The sequence below is a fragment of the Protopterus annectens genome, chromosome 10.part0, assembly GCF_019279795.1.
Source record: "Protopterus annectens isolate FY-2018-M chromosome 10.part0, PAN1.0, whole genome shotgun sequence".
NCBI classification, from domain to species: Eukaryota; Metazoa; Chordata; order Ceratodontiformes; family Protopteridae; genus Protopterus; species Protopterus annectens.
Genome location: NC_056744.1, coordinates 1,419,100,610 through 1,419,120,037, shown reverse-complemented (window position 1 = coordinate 1,419,120,037; position 19,428 = coordinate 1,419,100,610). Strand labels below are relative to the sequence as shown.

Genomic DNA, 19,428 nt, shown 5'->3' with positions numbered 1-19,428 from the left:
GACATGTCAGATGGCACATCACAATGTGTGCACTCATTGCAGGGGCATATTCCACAATGGTGAATCCTGTGGGCTGCCCATACTCCAGCTCACTAGTACTGTTTGCGTACTCCACATGTGTTGTTCTGATGTATAGTACATATTCCTAAACTGAACAACACCTCCACCGTTGTATGCACAGCTGTCCACACATCTAGCAATGACAGTTTCTGTGGTTTTATGTCAGTGTTTAATTTAGTCTGTGTGTATTGCACATGGGTAGCCAGTGTGACTGATTAAAGATGTGATCTGTATATCGTGACTGGACCATACATTATGTGTACATGTGTTAACTGGCCACATGGTGAACAGATCTGTGCATTAACATGCCTGATACTGATAACTGTCTCACCTGCAATGGCCTGCTGTCTCTGCAGCATGCCAGAGGTACCTATATAGGGGTGACACAGCAGTATGATCATTATCCATGACTGTATGACAGCTACAGGGTGCAATGTGCATGTTAACACATTCGCCAGTACAATAGGATATTCTATGGAGTATGCACGTGTGCATACACAGGGTAGCATACTATAGTATGCGGCATGTGTGTAAACATACCTTGCATATGATGTTACATTACATATTGTACAGTGACACATGCAACTAAATGGGATATAATAGTTATATGTGCAGTAGTGACTTACCAGGCAACTCCAGGCTCGGAGGTTGGGAAGACACCCACCTCCATGATGGCAGCTACAGTTTGTGGATGCTGTTCTGATGGCGTCCCCAGGTTGGCCAGTAGCTCCTCAGTACGTGTGAGTGGGGGCTGGGTTGGTGGCCCACCACCTGTTGTACCTTGTTCCCTGGCGATTGTATTTGCATACTGTTTTGCATGTCTGATCAGGTCTGTGCAGTGTCTGCGCACCTGCTGGTAGGTGCGGTTATGGCCACCCACATCATTAACCCTCCTGCAAAGTTCCTGCCACAGGTCATCACGCTGCTGGGCATGCTGTGGCACATGGCTGAACAATACCTCATAGTTATCTTGGAGGTAAGGTATGAGGGCCTCATCCTCCAAGCGGCTATAAGCTGGCAGTCTTGATCGAGGCATATCTGGAAGACATAATGATGGAGACAGGTCACCGTATCTCAGAGATGCACAGAGATACAGCTGCACATACATGTGTATTACATTTAGTACATATGAACAGTTGTCTTTGCAAATCTTCATGACACTGACACCACTGACATGTTTGTGTCACACACATGTAACACCCAATGGGGATTGGATATTATCACCATATATGTGTGTCACCTCATTACATTACTCATACTCCATGTGAATGCTGTCTTGATGTGGGCATGTCTATTTGCCTGTACTGGTGTTCTTACCTATCAGCACATGCCTGAATGTGTCCACATTAATGCTGTTGACCTTGATGCTGTGTATATGTCACATAACACATACACTGCCTTAACGGACATGACCTGTGACAATGCAGACATGCGCACGGAAACCTTTACATGCATTATTTTGCCATATACATCTACAAGGCACTGTACAGCAGTTCAAAATCCTGCCACGTATCGCCTGTGTTGCACATGTAATACACATGGGGCAATGGCTAGCCGGATGGTATTTGCAGGGATGGTTATCAACTACAGCATGTACGGCCAAGGTCATGTAGTAGTGTGTATGCCCTGGGCCATGTATGAGCATAGGATGTAAGGTTTTCTAGCTGTATCCTACAGCCATGTTCCTGCCGCCAGGTGAATCGGTGCCACATAACTGATCCAGACAGTTAATGATACATCTACCATGTGGTCATCACACCATGTCTGACAGAGATGAAATGTGCAGCTTTGCTGGACAGGGTTGCATAGTATGGCAGGAGTATGTAACGTGTATGGCACAGGGATCTGTCCAGCATGTGGCGATCCTTGTACTAGGAAGGTGGCTGTCCATGATGTATGTATTTCAGATCATGATATGTACGTGTAGCATATCCAACATCACAGTGTTGGACATGTCTTTATGCAGGGTAGGCAGCATGCTGCATAGTGGAGATGAGGATTGTGAAGGCTGGTGTCGCCCATCCAAGCATGGGCAATACCCCTTAAAGGTGATATGTGATCCGATATTGGTCACTTGAGTGATGAGTATGGCTGTACAATGATCTCCATGCTCATGGATCGCACCCTGTCATGACTAGGGTTGCCTCTTATGACTACCTAATAGGCCTGGTGATGTCACTAGCTCAGGAAGGTAAACTGCACAGCACCATCCCTTACACAGTGTCCATTATGTTGACCGCTGCCTGGGTGGTGGTTCATGGGTACAGGGTTATTAACCTAGTGGTGGCAATGCAATATGCAGCTGCCAGATTGTGCACATATGTCACGTACCTCACCCACAAAGCCTATTCTGTATGTTGTCCACAACAATGAGTCAGCTATTGCTCCTAGGTCATGGCCATTCACATACTTACATATGCAGATGCCTCCCATTTGTCTGTGTGGTATGGGCTACAATGAGGGGGGAGTACAAAACATTAACCCTTTTTACTGTAGCTGCCACTGGTGTGATATGCACATGTCACTCAGACACCTTTTCTAGTGTTGGTTCTGTCAACAGGCCACTGGCAGAACACTCCTCTGACATACAAAGGTACATCTAGTATACTGCGTGTAGGTGGAACACAGTATGGGTGATGATGTCCTATAACCTGTCACAGGTATGATATGCAGTGTGAAATCATCCATACTGTCATCTACATCTGTACTGCTAACAGCATATACTTTGATTAAGGTTCATGTACTTTCAGACCAGACTCAGCAGGGTAATAGTGCAGTGCCTCCCATTATGAGTGGTGTCTCCACTTTGTGGGTTGTGATAACTGTTGGTGTGCACCATTCAGTGTTTTCACAGACTGAGATGAACCTATGTTTTACATGATGTGTATGTGTAGAGCAAACTGTTTTGCCGTATGTGTATTATACAACCAGGGATGTGGACAGGTCACATGCAGCCTGAGTGCACCTTGTACCATCATAGTTATGGTTACAGGGGCTCTGTAGTATTCATGGATATGTGATTGTGTACCTATTGGGGGGGCAGTGAGTTTATGTTATCCGACACCCTATCTGTATTGCTTATTCATGCTCAGCACTTGTTCAGAACATGTAAGCACTTCATGAGCTACTAATTACTATAGCACTCAATCATACTCATTTCCTACAGGTAAACACTGTTTGTACTTACATTTCCAGCTTGCTTAGAGTAAAACAGCTGTTGTACACACTTACCTCACATATCTAGTGAGAAATAGTTGAATATTCAGGTATGTCCAAGTGTCAATTCCCAGTGTTATCGCATGTCTATATGATGAATATGGGCATCATGAGGCAAAATAGCAATTGTCTCGTGTACACAGTCTATGCTCACCTCCTAACATACGACACTACAACCTGTGGGAGATGCACATATGTAGCCCTGCTGGAGGTAATGCTCTCTCCAACCCAGACTGAACCTGACAATCATGTGGGGATGTTAAACGTTTGCACCACACCACACTCATCACATAGTCTCACTAGATCTCCACCACCACAGGCCACACATAGTAAGACTACAACATTTACGGAGCCTCTCAATACTACTCTGTGTAGGCAACAGAGGACTCCGAAGCAGAAACGCAGGCAGCCCCCATCACCAAACACACCAGTTACTTATAGCCCACAGGCTCATGTGTACCAATCAACTACAGCTAATAGAGTAATATAACATACCCAACACACTAGTCATAGGTGACTCTATAAGCGATCACACTGACGTCCCACTCAGCAGGCTACACAAGGTGATAGTCACTTTCAGCTGGCTGTTGGGTAACAGGATCTGCAACATAACCTATGCACTCAGGTCACTCCTCAACAGGTACAATATGATTGTCATTCTCCATGTTAGTGTGAATGCCCTGAAATGTAACTTCCTGAACTACATGTACAGAGACATGCAATAGCTCTCCAATCTTGTAGCCCAGGCAGGTATCACCCTAGCCCTGAGAAGCATTCTGCATTTGTCCAGACTGATAACACAGTACAACAACTGAATTATTCACTTCAACAGTTGGCTATGCTTCTGGTGTCATTCCAAGGGTTTCCAGTATCTGTCTGCTTTGAATGACACGGTCGACAGAACACGATGCTTTGGCACAGATGACCTGCACCTGTCGGCCATGGGATTACAGATAACGTCTAAGACTCTTGCTGCTCCTATAGTACCTGTTTTAGACACAGTTCAAATAACATATTCACCACCATAACAGGAACAGGTAAGCAAAACCTGAGGGTAATGTTACTCAATGCTTGACATCTTCATTTCAAATGCACTCACCCGAGACACTCCTTGTAATGGACCACTTCGATATCTCTGCAGTGACTGGGACCTGCTTCTAGCCTCCTGAGAGCACCCCTGCACTAACAAGCTATTACTTAGACCACACCTTTCAGTCATGTAACCAGGACTGGAACACCCATGGCGGAGGTGTGTCCATATTTCACAAGGATGTACACACCTCCAGGCTGGTTGTTTAGCACAATGCATCAGAGGTAATCCAAGTGCAACTAACTGTGGCCATAACTGCTATACGAATTGTAGCTTGCTACGGATTCCACACCATACCCCACGGTTAACAGCCCTCACTTCTTGGTGTACTGGAAAGTAGGGTTCAAACAGGAACTACTGATGTGAGACTGACACTACCCCACACTTAACTGGGGTACCTACTCATGTACCCACACATTAGGCCAATGCTTTATGGGATTCATAACCTCCAATCGGCTGGATCAACCTATCCACACCACCACCAGGGCCAACAATATCCTAGACCTGGACATTACCAACATGTGTGACTGGTGTTTCACACCTGGGGTTATCCCCTCGTTGGTCAGATCCGAACGTATGCTAATGACGCTTGTTATCCACATCCCGGCACCACACCCTTCATGGAAAACACAGTACAATATTTCTACAAATCCAACTTCAGGCTTCTTATGACAGCAGTAGTAAACGTCATGACACCCGTGCAGATGGACAATATAGTTACAAACGCTGAATCATACACAACTGCACTTCATTAGCACTTACACGACTGCATGGATCATGCTATCCCAAACAGAGCCATGATGGTACCCACCAGATAACGGACGTCACTCTGGGGGTCCACTGCCATGGACATAATATACAACAGAAGGAGGAGACTGTTGCAAAGTAGAGTACAATCCCATGGGTGGGGTAGCTCCCTGGTCAGCCTCAGTAGAAATCTGAGATCCCTTACCACATCCTCCAAAGCTAGCTACGTAAACATTACTGCGACTCATTCCAAGGACTACCACAAAGCATTCTGGAGGTATGTCACTACTCTCGACGGCGATACCCACATCTGCTCTGACATACAGCAGTTAGGCACGAACATTACAGTACCGACTGATATTGGCAACATCCTGGCAGATAGGTTCAGTGCTAACTTTACACCCCACTCACACCCTAAAGGGCCCAAATCTATACAAGAACAATGCATAGTCCCTGCGGTCACAACTACGCAGTTCCAAGCCTCACTTTCTAAAGCCTGGAACACAGAATCCATGTGACCGTACAACATCCCAGGCTGCGATTTACACAAACCTCAGAATGAAATGGCTCCCCACTTGGGCACCAAATTCACTAATAGCCTTGTATCAGGCATTGTGGCCCCTGAATGGTGCACAGCAACAGTTATCACACTCCACAAAGGTGGCACCACAATGGACCAGAGGAACTATTGCCCTATACGCCTGACTAGACTGTTCTGCAAGGTTATGGACACATCATCATGGAACTCATTCAAAGAGACATTGGTGGCCTCCAAACCTTTGATACCACCCAGTTTGGATTTGTTATGGCCAGACCATGACTCCTAAACCTGGTGGAGTCCTTTGAGACAGTTACCAAGGTAGTAGATGAGGGTAAGGAGGTCCACACAGCCTATCTTGTTCTCTCAATGGCTTCCAACACCGTTCCCCATTCTGGTATTGTCAACATACACATCGATCTGCACATCAACCCCTACGTCATGAGATGTTATGCAAAGTGGCTCATGGACAGGACCCACACAATGAGGGTAGCATACCTTAGTTCCTATTGTAAATCAGTTACAATTGGCGTACCCCAGTCCTCGGTCATAGTGCCCCTCATGTTCGGTATATGCTTCTCTGAGGTACAGGCTAGCACAGAAAGACTTACCCTGAATAGGTTTGCAGATGACTGCAAACTAGGGGCCATGATTGATTCACCAGCTGATATAGACACCCTTCATAAGGGTGTCACTGTGACGGATACCTGGTGTCGATAACATGGCCTCAAGCTGCATGCCACAAGGTGCATAGACATCCCCTTTGGATTACACCAATCACCCACTGACTATCACATAGGTGGTAGTCCCCTACATACATAAGACATTATAAGGGATCTTAGAACACAAGAGGATAGCACCCATTCCTTTGATAACAATATTGCCAAGGTGGCGTGGATATCCTTCTACGTGGCCACCCTAATCTGTAATGGGTTTGCAGCTGGAACAAAGGCAGCCATTGTACCTCTCTACTCCTGATTTATGAAACACGTTAAAGGGTACAACACCCCATTTGGGGTGTACCTTATGAGACAACAGCAACGGCTTTAAATACTACAACATTAACATACCAAGAGGATTACTGACCTCCGAAGGATGACGTATGCAGCCCAACTACAGAAACCCCAACTGTACTCATTTGCATACTGCATACTCAGAGGTGATCTCTGCTGAACATACAAAGCCCATATCCAAAACAATATTGATGGATATGCTCCACATAAGCAACATAAGCAAAAGCCACTGACAGCAACATGCTCTGGGATATGTACCCAAATGCAACGATGACTAGGACGTGCTGGAGGGATGCATTCCTGAACCGAACACTCACCATGCTTTGGAACATGATTCCTATGTACATCAGGCAGGGACCCTCACTAGCAGTCTTCAAGAGATACCTCGATGGGTGGATGGGAGACAGACATGTATGGCAGGGATCACTGCAGTGGCTCTACTGTACACAGGTGCAGGAAACAAATGGCTCTGCTGTTCACAGGCACAGGACACTAACCTAGGGAGGTGTCGCAAGTGAAAACACTGTAGTTGGGCTTAGAAATGGACTTGGCCAGACAGCATAGTACCTAACTATGAACCTATGAAGCTATTACATGACCGCATGGATAATTGAGTAGCTCTTCCATTTCAATTAGCTATCATGCTGTTACACTGTCTGGTGACTACAAGCCATATGTATCCTGTTAATGTGTATTGTACATGCCAATAGATATAACTGATGTTTGCATAATATAACAGTAATGCTATGTAAACTTTTTGACATATCTACCTACAATACTGTACATTCCACATTTTTGCAACAATATCCCATAATGCAAAGCATAATTGCACAGCAGGACCACCTTAGACATGTTATTCTCAGTTATGCGCCCATACATATGCCTACTGTTACAGTATATCAACATATACTATCCCCTGTTATGGCACGTACTTGTTGGACAAACTCTGCCACTGACAGCGGCTGGAGTGGAATTGTTGTGTTTAAAGCCCTTATGTAGCATCCCTTGTGGTGTATGAGGTGTTTACCTTGTGGCCCACAGCAGTACACACAATTTCTACAAGCGTTGCTATGCTCAACAATACATCACTACATAATACCTTTTCCCACTATATGCATTGCGTACATTTTCATTCATACAGAACAGGCACTACATACACTAACATACTGAGTGCTCTACATACCTTCTTAGTAGTCCGAGTTTATGAAAATATCAGTCTTACTCCTTTTCTGTTTTAACGGTTTTCTCATATGTGCATACGGTTTGAATGTATGGCAAGCCATCCTTTTATACGTAGATACCAGTAACATGTGGTATCCTGCCACCAATTGGTGTTCCAGAGTAGATGATTACATGCACATCAGCTGTGCAGTTACTCCATTAGCCAATTACATGGCAACAGTGGGGTATAACTGAATACTCCACTTGGGCGTTGTCCTTTTGCCCTACCTTCGAGGAAGACGGCCTGGATGTGTTGTTTGTGATGAATTGCAACTGCTATATGGAGAGACACAGAGATATTTTAACTTCATGTCCCCCGTGGATTGTGTGTGATGGCTAGAGGATGTAGTTCTACATGTGAGTGTAGCTGTTATCTCAACCGCCTGATATGACACTATTGCAAACAAAACCTGTAACATCGGCGTCTGTTCCATTATACAACAGCAATGATTTCACATAGCGCCATTACAGTGTGTCTTTCACAAGGTACGTTAAGGCTTCTGCAGATGTCATTGAGTGAGTGGATGTTTGTGATGTTATTACAGTCTGTATTGCAATTGTTTCGGGTGTGGGGGAGATGTAGGTGGGTGTACATAGCAGATAAACGTTTGTGGGGAATGCATTTATACATATTCCATATGTGCGTGGGGGCTCCTTCACTAATTGAAGACCTATCATTTAGTAGACTAATACTATGGTTATTGCAGGCTTATTCATTAAGCCATTGTTAACTGGTTCCTATATAGCATGCATGTGATGTTGATCCTTCAATCCCTCCGGAAATACATCGATATGTAATGAAATGTTGCTATATGAAAGCTGTCTCGTGTATTTCTGTCACAGCTATTTGCACTCATTGGAGTTGTGTTGGTGACTGAACCTCTTTGGCTTGGGTTGCCACCTTTTCAAATGGCCATAGTGGGACATTTGCAAGACACACATTGGATTTTATTGGCCGACACATACCCACAGTCAGTAGAAAGTATAGAACTTTACATATATGCCTATATAAAAGCTTATATTCTTGTAGCGGTTTACTTGCTTATCCTGTTTCTTGTTACATGTAGGTATGTTAGATACAGATGACTATTTTATGCAACCATTATATTCACTATGGAACATGCAGAATGTCTCGAGATTGTAGGACATTGGTATATTTACACAATTTGGTCAGGACACTACCGCACATAGAGGGACTGCCCCTCACAAGGTGGGACAGGTGTTAACCCCATGTTTAGCTCATGTCCATAGCACATATTTGTAATAGTGTATTATAGCAATAACCCATGCCTGGGTGTGGGTAATGGTGAATTTACCCACGGTTGGTGTGGTTTGTTCATGAGGATGAAACCCGAGTGGCCAAACAAAGACAACCGTGGGTAAATCCAGCATTACCAACACCCAGGTGTGGGTTGTTGCTATAATATAGTCTCCATATGCTTTGTTCATAACGTTCGGTCATGGTGGAATTTGTGATTGTTATGGTCCATGTTGTGCACATATTTGAAGACTTCAACTGCTGTATAAGGCATACCCACGGATTCAGGAATGCACACATGTCCAACAATGACATTACTGTTCACAGACTCCCAAACCACAAAATACCAAACACTCGAACTCGCAACAGTCAAACTTCCGGAACTAACACAAATACAGAACACATACATGCACACACAGACACACTGCTACCCATCACATCCAAACAAACCATCCAACACTACATATAGCCAGGTGGCCATGTCCCATACACACCCCATGTGGGTGGCTTCGCCCCCCCCCCACACCACACCCAGGAGTGGTCTTAGGTCTACTGGTGCCCTAGGCAAAGGGCACAATGGCACCCCCCCACCCAGTGCCCCCATCCTGGTCTACCTACACCAAATAAATACTGGTAAAGTGCCCCCACTAAAGCAGTGCCCTAGGTGGCTGCTTGGTTGGCCTATGCCGGCCGGCTATGACCACACTTACTGTAATAATCTACCTCCGAGTTAGCACGAATAGACACACGAAGCAAACACACACACACACACACACACATACACATTATAGTTTCACAGAAACACACACCGCACTCAGAACACACACTTACACACACTACAGCAATCAGAAACACACTTGAACACAGTACCTACCTGGACCGCAACACCAGCAGCAATAACTAAATGTCCCTTAACATCGTGATAATAGTACTCGCGGTTCTAGTGTTCAGGTACTGTGGTCTTTCGGTCTTTAAGCCTCGTGATTACGTGTGTCGGTATGTAAAGCATTCGGTAGTTGGTAGTATCCTATTTATTTGTACCTCCATGGTTGTGTACATGTTGTTAACCTAGCTATACATTTGCAGATATATGTATATCCGTATATATCGACATATATCTCTCTATCAGCCTTTCTATCTCTATATTATATATATATATATATATATATATATATATATATATATAGAGAGAGAGAGAGAGAGAGAGAGAGTGAACACACCTTTCGTTGGGTACATGGCGGTGTATACTATTTCCTGAACTCCGCCCTTTTGTGTTTTAACCTGTCACAATACACACCTGCCATTAGTACATCTCAGGTAGCTTAGTGGTAGGTGATTGTGTACATGGTTGTGTGTTCTACTCCTGGCAGTGGTTGTTTTACCTCTCAGGGCAGGCACTATTAGTACAAGGGTGAATAACGCAGATTTCAGCTGTTCTGGCCATCTTTGACCGTGATCTGCGCGATATTCAACAAAGCTTAGACCTGTTTTGCGCATATCCGTGTAGTCATGTTTAAACAATGCTTACCGTCACTTGCCGGCGCATAAGCCCCGCTAACATGTGCTTAAACGTGCTCTAATGACCTGCATCCAACATCCATTATTCGTGCCATCGGAATTACGTAACAGCCCTTGCAGGTTGTGGAACCAGGAACATGCACGACACAGTCAGTAGCTTTACCATTGGGGCATCTGGGATATGTACAAGTGTTATGGCGTTTTGTATGTGGACTGTACTACGGCTGTTCCTCCATACTGCAAACAAATGTGTAACTCAGTTAGTTTACATATGGATGATACCTATTAATGGTATGTCCAAGTGATGTTTAATGGATGTGCTCCAGCTATGGGAATCCAAGTCACAGTGAGCCACACACTGTAATGTGCTACAACTTGCTACAACCATAACTGGAGAATGCTGGGGTGACGGATACCTGTCATGGGTACTCCCCATGCTTTGGAACTACACCCTGATTACATTATATGGAGCCCCTCATTAACACACCAGGGAATCCTTGTAGAGTGGGTGGGGAACAATGGTTACACCCAGGGATCCCGCAATTGGCTCTGCTCCACAGTGGGACAGTTAGTTAATCGATGAGGTGGCGACAGCAGACACATTTTGCCTAGGCTTATGAATGGCCTCTGACAATCAGGCATGTACCTACCGATGTATCTAAGAACCTATACATACACTATCAACACACGCTGTTAGCTTCGTTTACTGTTCAGGTGTTGACTTACCTTGTTCCAATAGCTGTTGTGTGTGCAATAGTTGAAGGCTGCCTATGTAGGATTCACACAATAGACCACCTATACATAACAATTTACAGGTGGTCGTGTGTTGTGCAGGTGGAGAAGTGTGTCAGTCCGTAGGGAACTACACTGTCAGTGTATGTGCTATACGTTCCCCCTTTGCCAAGGCATGGGCATATTGGGCACACCTCCGTCTGCCTACTGGGGCTGGCACAGGGTGTTCGTGGTTTGAATCCCTCTGTGCCTGTGATACCCTTGGCAATTGCGGTGGACTGTGAGGGCCTTCACCATTATGCCCCTGCTGTAGCTGTTTCCGCAGGATCATATTATGTAGCATGGCACATACTATGAAGATGTGGGCACACGTATCTATAGAGTACTGCAAGGCTCCACCAGATATGTCCAAGCAACGGAACCGTGATTTCAGCATCCCAAACATACGCTCTATGATGATTCTGGTTTGTGCGTGTGCCTCATTATGGCGTTCTTGCATGGGTGTGTGTGCATTTCTGATGGGAGTCATCATCCACGGCTCCAGTACATAGCCAGCATCCACCACAAGGTGGCCATATGGGATGTCCCCTCTGACAAATCCTTGATACAGCTGTGAGGCATGCCAGATGTGGGAGTCATGGTAGCTTCCAGGGCTGCCAGCACACACATCCTTGATAATGCCCTGGGCATTGCACATGGCCTGGCATTTGATGGAGTGGTATCCCTTGCGGTTTATGTAGCGCCTACCATGCTCACTGGGTGGTGACTTGATATGTATGTGCGTGCAGTCTATTGCACTCAGTACCTCTGGGTAGTCTGCCACATGGTGGAAGAGATGCATATTGCTGGCCAACTCCTCCTGAGTTCGGGGGAAGTATATATGCTCATTGGCATGTGGTAACATGGCAACCAGGAACTGGTGGAGTACCCTGGATGCTGATGCCTGTGAGATCCCCATGATATCTCCAGTTGGCCTTTGAAAGGTACCTGTGGCTAGTATTCTCAAGCTTACACATTCCTTCGTGTCCACTGGGATGGGTTCCCCCTCTGTTGTTTCTGGATCTGAGGCGTGGCCGGCACAGCTCAACAATTTGCTGTATGATGTCCCTGTCCACCCTGTAACGCTCTACTATATCCAGATCATGTAGCCCCTGGTAGGTTACCCTTGGTCTAAACACTCTTCTGCTCCTGAGGTGGCTGTCAGCATCATCCTCCACACCACCTTCAGTCTCCAACATATGGTGATGAATCACAGCTATGGCAGCTCCCAACAAGTACATTGTAAAAGTTCCCCGTCTGTTTACACCGATGGTGCAGTGTTTGGGAATACACGAGTGTGTGTGAGGTGCCTTCATACTTTATACTATTGTGCTTTGAACACTGATGATGTCATAGGGTGTGTATGTACAATCAAAGCTGCAGGGTATCTTACTTATGTGTTTTACCACAGGTACTGCTATGGTGGTGCCTTTGGTGTTGAATTACATTTAGCTGCTGTGGATCACCTCTTGCCCTTGCCTTCACTTTTCTTAACGATTCCCCTCCTATTGTCGGGCATGCATCCAGCAGCCTGCTTTCTTGTTTTGTACTTTCCCAAACCAGGATTGTATTGCGAAATGTGTTCTATAGCTGATCTACTGCAGATTTGCTTTGCTCTGCGGTGACAGTTCTCTTTTCTTTGCAATCTGGCACCTCCCCTATCCTGTTCTGCAGTTTGCTACTAGCAGCCTTGTTAGCTGCCGTCAATGGCCCACTGTGAGTTGATAGGTGTTAATTACTCAGTTGTACTCCAAGTACTCTACTGCGGCATTTCCTTATTGTCTTCCCGTAACCTTCCTGTTTGAGCTGTGGTGCGCGCCGCGTGCGGCCGCTTACCTGGTTTCGAGCACATTGTCATCCACGTACACGTGCTTTCGGGCACCGTGTTTGCTCTCAGCTAAGTAAAGCAATGCCTACATCCACACCCCTATCCTGCGGCTTTGCTTAGCAACGGGCAACCCAGATTTGCAATGCTCCGATGTGCTTACAGCTATGGTGGCACACCCCACTGCTGATGTCATGTATAACTCCAGACCACTCCTCGGTGTTGTAGCGCTGCACCGTATGGTACATCCTTAGGCCGATGGGACGTTTGCGATTCAGTATTACTTGCCTCATTTGCATGGCATTGACTACTAATTCATAGTTACTGCACCGAACACTGTCACAGACCCTTAGTAACCCTTGCAACTTGGTTGTGGTGTAGCATGCATACCATTGACTATTATGGTGAAATCATGATTTGTGTTACATTGCAATTTTATGACATCTGTATATATTTTTCTTGTGCTCCCGTTTGCGCACACATGCCCTGCGGTTGTACTTTGTGTTGGTGTGGCCATGACATTAAATGTTATTTTTTATGTGTTGTGCATGTTTTTATGCCATTGGCTGTATATTTAGCCAATGGCATATGTTAACTTTGCAATACGCAAGTTTGGTCCGCTTTCATGGCTCCGATGTTCTGTTTGGAAAAATGTAAACCGTTTTTTTTTTTTTTTTGGTTTACATTTCTGTATGCTTACGCTATGCCTGCACCACTTCATGAATCGCTATGTACCTTCATTTGAATGCTGCACTACTGCGCATGGGGGTGATTAGCATACATGAGCTGAGAGCCACGCAGATCTGGCGTATGCTGGTAGTGCACGTGGAACTGGATCATACCTGAATTGCTCGGTGGCCATATTTGGCATTATAATGCCTACGCTACGCCTGGCGCAAGCTTCATGAATCCCGGGGAGTAAGTAAATCCAGACATCAGAGTTTTATATTTCTTATTGTCTAAACATACGTGTTGATGCAGGAGGTACTAATCTATTAACTAAAGTGAATTACAGTAATATTTAAAACATGTTCCTGAATTTGTGTCTTTGTTCTGCTATTATTTTTGACATTGCTCTGAATTCTTCAGCAAAGAAGTTGAGAGTTATAGTATCTGGTGCTCTGATAGCATTTATAAAACTCCCTGAAAGAGAAAACCATCTGTGAAGAGCTGAAGCATCAGCTCTTCTTAAAATCCAAGGTATGCACTGAGATAAGTCACTCTGGGCTACTACCTTGCTCATGTTCACTATCAGCTTTATCCTAACAAGGTCATATCACAGTCCTGTTCAGGTTAAAGAGTGTAATCAGGAAATTAGTATATTTTTCTCCTCGTATTTCCTAACCAGCAGCAGCTTTTGTGCAGCCCCCCCCCCCCCACGCAGTGAAAGATAACTAAGGGAGATCCCTGCAGTCACGGGTACTGCAAGTACCTAAAGCTGGCTATGTTGTTAGTTTTACTGGAGAGAATGTCCACCATCATGGTTTAAATATGCCAGGGCACTATGTCAGTGGTAAAATATTTAATGGAATTATGATGCCTGTTACTTGATAAAGCACTGTACTAAAACCAGGGATATCTTTAAACTTTAAAGGAGATATAAATAAAAGTTATTATCATCAACCTGGTTCATTAAGTATACAAGATTGCTGTACTGGCTTTTGTTGGTTTGACTGACATGTTACAAGATATGAAAATAAGATAATTTGCTGTGGTTGAGGGCCCCCACAGCGACTGCAGTTTTCACTGGTACCTAAAGTCGGCTATGATTTCATCTATCTTTCTTCCCCATCCTAACCGAATAACTTTCCCGTCATCATCATACACACCTCTTTCACTCTCGTTTTTCTCACTTAACCTAAAACTTTTGCAACTTATCTTCTCTACTGCACTCTAAGCATATCTCTAAAGTGTACCTCATTTGGGGTCTTAAAAAGTTCATGTTCCTCAAAGTTCCACATTGAAAGAGTCTGTCACACATTCAGTGTTAGGAATTTTTTTATGTGAAATCCATGGTAAATAGAAATTAATCATATTTATTAATTAAAATATCTTCTTTACAAGTATAACCATCCTATGACCTTCTTAGTTGAAGTTGTTAGTAATCCATTAGCATGTGCTCCACATTTTGCCCATTTGTTCCGCATTATGAGGGCTAATGCTCCTCATTTTGGAGATGGAAGGTTGTGAGCTATGACGCTAAGCTCTAGCTATACTCTTAAAAGGGTACCTCCATATAGTGCTTATCTAGATGCACCCTATACTACGACGTTTTCCTTTCTGAAGTATAAATCCATTTACTTTCTCTAAAAACTGGAAAGCAACCACAACTGTGTACGGTTACACATATTAATGCAACTATTTTACTGTCCATACCTGTATTAAACAGCAAAGAAAAATACAAAAATATATATTAAATAACAGCTTCAAATGTGAACTTCATAGGATAATTGAAATGCGCTACTTTATACTTTTAAAATGTTCTTTTGACGAAATAATATGACTCAGTGCTATTTACCATGGATATAAGTTTAAAAAAATTCCTAACAATGAATGTGTGACAAACGCTTTCGGAGGGGAACACAGATTTTTTTAGACCCAAAATTAGGAAGGCTCCTCACAATGAGATGTACTTCATAAGCACTTAACACCTCATACTCCGAACACACGCACAATTTGTTGTTTTTTTCCCTGCATTATACCCAATCATCAAACATCAACGGATTCAGGGGAAAAGAAAGTCGTATAAAACGTCAGTACGCTGATCACGTGATAGGCTGTCATGGTTTACTTTCTGTTTGAAGGAGATACTTAGTAAAAATGATGGATTTTATGGATGTTAGGGAAAAAGAGGATGCCCTGATTAAGAAAAGTTCTACTATTCTCATTCGACATTTACCGTCTGAGCTAACATATGATGAAAAGGAAGAACTTTTAAAATACGTGGGTGCTGTTTCCGTACGGTTGTTTTCTGATAAGGGAAGACTGGTACGTTTGCATTTTACAATCGTGTTGTCACTTTTCATGTGTTCTGTAGAAAAAAATGGTAATGGTGGAATCTACTGATGAACTATCGTATTCTAATGTGGTGTGTGTGGTACTTTTCTGACCTAGCTATCTTTTGCCCGATTTCAAGACACTCATCTGGAACCTACCTTTTTGTGGGTCATGCCATTTATCTACTGTATGAACTGTACCAAGGATGCAGCAGAGTACACTCAGTGTAGTCAAGCGATTACATTTTTGAGCAGTTTAAAATATATTTTATATATATTTTTATAGACGTCAGATATGTTTCTACAGTTCTAAACTAATGTCTACTATTATTATACATGCCTCTCAAGTGAACCTCATTATGAGGAACACACCTCATTTGGTGTCTTAAAAACTTCATGTTCCTTGAAATTCCTCAAAGTTCCACATTAAAAGAGTCTGTCACATATTCAGTGTTAAGAAACGTTTTAAGTGAAATCCATGGTAAATTGAAATTAATCATATTAATTAATTAAAGGATCTTCTTTATAAGTAAAACCAGCATATTTTAACCATCCTATGACCATCCTAGTTGAAGTTGTTAGTAAGCCATAGGTTCATAGGTTCATACTAGGCTATCTGCCCGAGGGCATTTACAAGCCTAGCCCATAGTTTTGTGGCTTACGCCACCCCTTTAGTATGGGGAACTATACCCATTATTTTGCTGTGCCTCTGTCGAGCAGTGACACTGAGGTAATCCCTGGGGTATATCTGCGATCTCCCATCCATTGGTCAAGATTTCTCTTGAACAAGGCCAGCGAGGTGCTCTGCCTCACATATACCGGGATTTTATTCCACAGCATAGGGAGTCTTTGGGTGATGAATCTATCCCTCCAGCACGTCCTATTAATAGCCGTGTCGAGGTTTAAGTCTCCCGCCCTTGTGGCTCTGACGGATCTAGATTTTTTGAGGTGAAGCATATTCATCAAATCTGGGTTTGACATGGCCTTGTATGTTAGGCAAAGGTCACCTCTGAGCAAGCGGTAAGCGACTGAATAGAGCTGGAGTTCTTTCAGTCGGGCAGCATAGGACAGATGTTTGAGACCCTTTATCCTTTTGGTGAGGAACTTTTGTGGCCTCTCCAGCTGCTGCAAGTGTCGGGTCAGATGAGTTAGTGTTCCACATTTTGCCCATTTGTTCCACATTATGAAGGCGAGTGTTCCTCATTTTGGCGATAGAAGGTTGAGAGCTATGCTACTATAAAGATTTGCTTCTACAATGTATTATTAGGAGTTAGGGGGTCAATATTGGAAAACGACCCGGTATGTCTTCATTGTCGACGGCGCAATGTTTGGAAACACGTATACGTTTTGAACATAATGCTGGGACAATATAAGGTTATGAAGTTAAAATGAAAGTTTCTGGCTGCACCACTGATATGTACGTCTCTGCTTGTTTGAATTCATGTAATATGCATTATGTAATTATGTATTAAGTATTATGTAATATATGTTATTATTAAACTATTAGGTGTCATTATAGATAATAATCTAAAATTTGACCTACATGTTAACCAGTTGAACAAAAAATTAGGATCACTTTACAGAATAAAAGCCTTCCTAACCCCCCCCCAGCCAAAGTTGCCATAACTCGATCTCACCTTCTCTCTACTCTTCTGTATGCATCCCCTCTTCTCTCTAATGTTAACAAGACTGTCATGAACAAACTCTCAATCTGTTATAACCACATTGCCAGGTTTGCCACTAGGCTGCCTTTTAGGACACATCACTGCATCAGTCTAATCCAGCTTGGATGACTTGAACTACCCAGTCTAATACTATATAACCAATTGGTTATGGCCCATAAAATCAATTATAACCCTAACAATACCCCTGCACTTAAAGATTTTGTCATGCTCTATAATAATCCCAGACCACTGCGCTCCTCCAACAGACTCCTTATTCAGATATGTAAAACTAACAACTCAGCCAGTGACTCACGTAAATTCTGTAGGTAGATCGTGGAACTCTCTACCAGCTGATATTACATTATTCTCTTCACTTGGTCAGTTCAAAACTAGGCTTAAACACCACCTGGGAACAAACTGGCTATGTCACTGAATCAAGCCTGGTCAACCTGTCTCTGGAATGTGTAAATCTGCTAGGTAGCCTACTATGTAATTGTATCTGATTCTCTCACTGAATAACACTACCTGGCAATTTGTTATAATGTCTGCTCTTCTAATCACTGAAAATATTCTATATGTAATTTGTATTGTCTGCCCATCTAATCTCTGTAAATAATATATTTGTAATATATGACATTTATTTATTTATTTATTTTTATTTATTTATTTATTTTACATTTGTTAACCGGGCTAGTCTGGCTGGATACATGTCCATTTTCAGCAGAGGCCCGAGGAGAAAAGCTCCACTATCAGACTAATACACTATAATATATGAAGTCATTAATAATGCTATCTATACAAATAAAACTAAAAACTAATATAGTATAATACGGCAAAATACAAATGCAAATACATTTTTCATGTACAAATCTGACTAGATGACAATCAAAATTCAGTCAGGGGCTGAGGAGAAAAGCTTCAGTATCAAAAACAATTTAAAGTTAAAACAATATCCATAGTAGCTAGTCATGACAACAAATAGGTCTTGGCTGAAAGCATAAAAGAGGTTAATATATAGTGTTAAACAGGCAGGTTAGTAGTGTAAAAGATATTAAAAGGTTAGAGATAGGTAAAAGGCAGAAATGATGTAAAGAGAAAGGAAATAATAAAGTACAGTTACTGTTAGGTATAGGAATTCTGGACTTAGTGAGGCTAAGGAACAGGCAGTAGGTAAAGGAGAGGGGGAAAAACAAAGATAGTGAGAAATATAAAAGGTAGCAGGATTATAGGAGGTCAGCTAAAAGGCAAGAGACAGAAAAACAGAGTGGTCAGAGGAGTCAATACAGAACTAAGAACAGAAGAGTGAAGGTATAAAAAGGGACTGTAGAAGTCAGTTTAAGTTAGAACAGAGGAGCAAAAGTACACAGGAGCAGACTGGGGAGAGTAATAAATTTTCTGAGGTCAGTCAGGATTAGAGCAGGGGCATAGCCAGTGAGTTATTAGGTGAGTTTTCATCTGTTTTTGAAAAGATGGCATGAGCCTAGGGAGGTCAGTTCTGTGGGGAAATTAAA

The 19,428-nt window shown here is 43.2% G+C and overlaps 1 protein-coding gene across 3 annotated transcripts in view; it reads left to right on the top strand.

The window, feature by feature from the left end:
• Nucleotides 1-16,015: 16,015 nt before the first annotated feature.
• The window catches only part of RNPC3 (RNA binding region (RNP1, RRM) containing 3), an 864,050-nt gene continuing 860,637 nt past the window's right edge, over nucleotides 16,016-19,428 (top strand). For 2 of the 3 annotated variants that reach the window (XM_044086040.1, XM_044086039.1), the window contains exon 1: nucleotides 16,016-16,245. In XM_044086040.1, the coding sequence (XP_043941975.1) occupies nucleotides 16,078-16,245 (168 nt within the window). In that variant the 5' untranslated portion in view covers nucleotides 16,016-16,077. The remainder of the gene's footprint in view (nucleotides 16,246-19,428) is intronic. The other variant, XM_044086041.1, reaches the window with a different exon arrangement.